Source organism: Chrysochloris asiatica, unplaced genomic scaffold (assembly GCF_000296735.1).
Source record: "Chrysochloris asiatica unplaced genomic scaffold, ChrAsi1.0 scaffold00192, whole genome shotgun sequence".
NCBI lineage: Eukaryota > Metazoa > Chordata > Mammalia > Afrosoricida > Chrysochloridae > Chrysochloris > Chrysochloris asiatica.
In genome coordinates this window covers 375108-379216 of record NW_006408710.1, presented here as the reverse complement: position 1 = coordinate 379216, position 4109 = coordinate 375108, and the positions used below count along the sequence as shown (strand labels likewise).

The 4109-nt window shown below is 38.2% G+C and overlaps 1 protein-coding gene across 3 annotated transcripts in view; it reads right to left on the bottom strand.

The window, feature by feature from the left end:
* ABCA8 (ATP-binding cassette, sub-family A (ABC1), member 8) overlaps nt 1-4109 on the bottom strand; it is a 67161-nt gene that overhangs the window by 44728 nt on the left and 18324 nt on the right. For all 3 annotated transcript variants that reach the window (XM_006872290.1, XM_006872291.1, XM_006872292.1), the window contains exons 10-12: nt 3620-3678; nt 1339-1449; nt 361-536 (exon numbers count right to left, since the gene is read on the bottom strand). In XM_006872290.1, the coding sequence (XP_006872352.1) occupies nt 361-536; nt 1339-1449; nt 3620-3678 (346 nt within the window). The remainder of the gene's footprint in view (nt 1-360; nt 537-1338; nt 1450-3619; nt 3679-4109) is intronic.

Sequence of the window (4109 nt, the reverse complement as noted above, 5' to 3'; positions counted from 1 at the left end):
GAGTGCCTCTTGTGCTGCCTCACTTTCTTGAAAGATTTCAATTTTTATTCCATCAATTCCTGGTGCCTTGTTCTTTGCCAATTCTTTCAATGCTCTTTGGACTTCCTCCCTGAGTATCATTGACTCTTGTTCATATGGTAGCTCTTGAAATGGTTGCACATTAAATGGCTTAGTATGGTTAAATTAAGGATCCTACTTGGCATGTTGCAAATTATATATATATATATATCATTGATAGGTTGGATTTTAAGTCCATCATTTATACAATTATTTATGCACAATTTAATTAAAATGTGTAAAACTCAGTGAAAATAAGATTAATGATGTTATGTTGATGAATACATTAACCTATTTATGTACCTCTTCATCCACTTCTCTTGGAAGAATCCCTCTTATTTTAGCAAAGAGACTGAGATTTTCTTTCACGGTGAGGAAGTCAAATTGAACATTAGATTGTAGACAAACTCCAGTGAGCTTGCTGATATTTTCCAGATCAATCATTTCGGAGTATGTATTATTATAGATGGTGACTGAACCTACAACAAAGATTAAAAGTTATCATCAGGATAATGCTTAAGTAAAGATCTTCCTACATGTGACACTGGAAGATAAGCACTGGACTTCTAACTGCAAGTCTGGAGGTTCAAATTCACCAGTCACTCCTTGGAAGCCCTATACCGGGTCACTATGAATTTGAACCGACTTGACAACAGTACTTAACAACAACAAGTGAGAATAATTAAATATTAATTTTAAGTATATGATTTTATTTCAAAGGTTATACAATTCAGACACTATAAATTTCCATTTTAGTTATGTTGTTGTTAAGTGGCATCAAGTAGGTTCCAACTTGTAGTAACCCTGTGTAAGGTTTCTGAGAGCAGATGATGGGTTTGTACTGCTGACCTGGTGGTTAGCAGCCCAGTGCTTATCCTATAGCATCTGGCTATGTAACTATTGCACCTGCTGGATTATTCATATGGTTAAGATGTTCAACTGCTAACTGGAAGGTTGAAGGTTCTGTTCTACCCATAGACATCTCAAAAGAATGGAAAAATCAGCTAGTGAAAACCTTTTGGAGAACAATTGTCCTCTAACACACATGGAAACTCCAGGAGTTGAAAGGAGCGGTTGGTGGGTTTGAACCACTGACTATGTGGCTCAAACTGACCTTATGGTCCAGTGCATATCGCAGGTTATAAATTTCATAAATAGCAATGAAATATTAAATGAAAATATAAAGTTATAGTTTTTTCCCTAGATATCTGTATTTGTGATTAGTTTTCAGCAGAACTTTTTTTTTTTTCTGTCAACTTGACTTTAGGAAAAACCTCTCACCTTTGGTGGGAACAGACAAGCCACTCAGAATGTTCAACAGCGTGGATTTCCCAGCTCCACTGTGACCAAGAATTGCAGTGATCTGCCCTTCATATATGTCAAGTGTCAGATCTGGAGTGGAAAGAAGGTTTGAAAGAAAGAAGGAAAAGAGATAAGGGAGGAAGGGCAAACAGCAGCAGTCAAAATCACAGAGAAATTTTCCTATGAAGCCAGTAACTTCTCTTATTAATTCTTTGAATGGCTGTGTTTTCTAACTATAAATACAATGACTTGTTCATTTCAAGATAAAACACAACAGGTTGCCTTTTTAGGAAATTATTCTTCAGAAGGTCCTGCCTAAAATTACTTGATTATAAAGCAATGAACCATATTTTACATGACTCGGTTCATTGACATCTCCTGACATGTGTCTGTTGTTCTTAACGGGTGCTGTCAGATCAGTTCTGATTCAAAGTTACCCTGCAGAAGGTTGCCAAGGCTGCAAATCTTTGTGGAAGAAGAAAGCCTCATCTTTCTCCAGAGGAGTGGGTGGTGATCTTGAACTTCCAATTTTATGCTTATTCTATAGAGACACTGTGCTGTTGTTATTAAGTACTGTCGAGCAGAGTTGGTGCCAACTCACGCCAACCCTGCATAATGTTTCTGAGGAAAGGCTGGTGAGTTTGAACTGCCAACCTTGCAGCAGTTCAAACCAACCTTGAGGTCAAGTGCTAATATGATTAAATAGTAAGTGGTTAAAAACCCTTTAAGGCAAATAACTCTTTTGCACAAAAGAAAAAAAAAATAACAGTATCTAAAATAGTAGTTTGGAATTATAAAAGAAAAATTAGAATTTCCAGGAAAAAACAACAGACTATCCTTGTTGTTGTTGTTGTTAAGTGCCGTCGAGTCCGTTCCAACCCATAGAGACCCTGTATAGGGTTTCTGAGAGGCAGCTGGTGAGTTTGAACAGCCAACTTTGTAGTTCATAAGGCTTTGCGGTCTGGTGCATTAACCCACAGCACCACACCAGGACTCCTGACTATTCTTAAATTATCCCATTTTTAAGCAATCTATCTTTCTTCAGCATGATTGCACCTCAGTGTAAAGAAAACAAAAATCATCACATCTGGACTAATAGATAACATCACGGTAAATGGAGAAAAGATCGAAGTTGTCAAATATTTTATCTTATGTGGATCCACAATCAATATTCATGGAAGCAGCAATCAAGAAATCGGAAGATATATTTCATTAGGCAAATCTGCTGCAAAAGATCTCTTTTAAGATTTAGAGGTCTTTTTAAATGCAAAAAAAATGTCAACTTCAGAACTAAAAAATGCTCCTGACTTAAGTCATGGTATTTTCAGTCACCTCCTATGCGTGTGAAAACTGGACAATGAACAAGGAAGACTGCAGAATTGATGCATTTGGACTATGGTGCTGGTGAACAGTATTGACTATACCATGGTCTGCAGAACAGACAAATTTGTTTTGGAGGAAGTAGAGACAGATTACTCCTTGGAAGGGACAATGATCATATTTTCTATCTCATACTAAGGAGCTCTGGTGGAGTAGTGGTTACGAATCAGGTTGCTAATCTCACGGTCAGCAGTTCGAAACTACCAGCTGTTCCGTGGGAGAAAGATGAGGCTTTCTGTTCCTATAAAGATTTACAGCCTTGGAAACCCTGTACATGGTCACTGTGAGTTGTAACCGACTCCATGGCACATAACAATAATAACAACAACTTTGAACATATTAGAAGCAGAGAACAGTCCCCAGAGAAGGACACATGCTTGGTAAAGTGGAGGGACATTGAAGAAGAGGTAGCCCCTCAACAAGATGGATTGATACAGTGGGCTCAAACATGACAATTAGGAAGATGACACAGAACCTGGCTGTGTGTCATTCTGTGTACATGTTGTTGTTGTTAAGTGCCGTCCAGTTGGTTCCGACTTACAACAACCCTGTACAATGTTCCCGAGGAGCAGCTAGTGGGTTTGAACTGCTGACCTTCTGGTTTACAGTTTAGTGCTTACCCTACAACGCCACACCAGGAGTCCTGTGGTCGCTAAAAATAACATCATCTTTGAAATACATATAATTTCCAAATTACCCATTTTTTTCTATATTCTCTACAATAGACAAGAGTAGTTAGAAGGGAGAATTCATCCTGTGGCTTATGTAACTGTTTTCAAACCTGAAATACCATCATGATTTGCTCAGCAAGAGTAAAACACACTGAGTTACAATCAGGAAAACAGTATCCATATCTATTTATATATCTATATATTTTTACCTTTCAAAGCTTCAATGTTTTCAGACTTTCCTTTATATTCTTTTGTAACGTTTCTGATTCTGAAGGAAGAAAGAAAAGACATTTCAAGGTGACATGTCTTCTGAGGTGGGTAGCCAGGATTGGATGGGTCTCCTTTTCAAGGTCAAGGAAGATCTAGGGGATTTTCACTTTCCAGTCTTCACAGTTGCATGGCACAATCAGCTAGCATTCCAGTCTTGGCCTCAATTATCACTTGGAGGGTTTCAAATTCTACCTATAATTGTGAGCCACCACTGCAAATTCCAATTCTGCTGATAGTGGTATGGTTCAATGTCTCTGAACTGTAAAGCTGAGGAGGTTAGAGAAAGTGAGAATATGCACATTCCAGATGAAAAAGCTCACTGTGAACCTCTCTCACAGGAGAGAGTATCTTGGGTTGCCTTGAATCAGGATCACTAGAGGTTGGTTACGGGGTGTAAGATACAGACAATGCATCATACTTGCAAGAGCA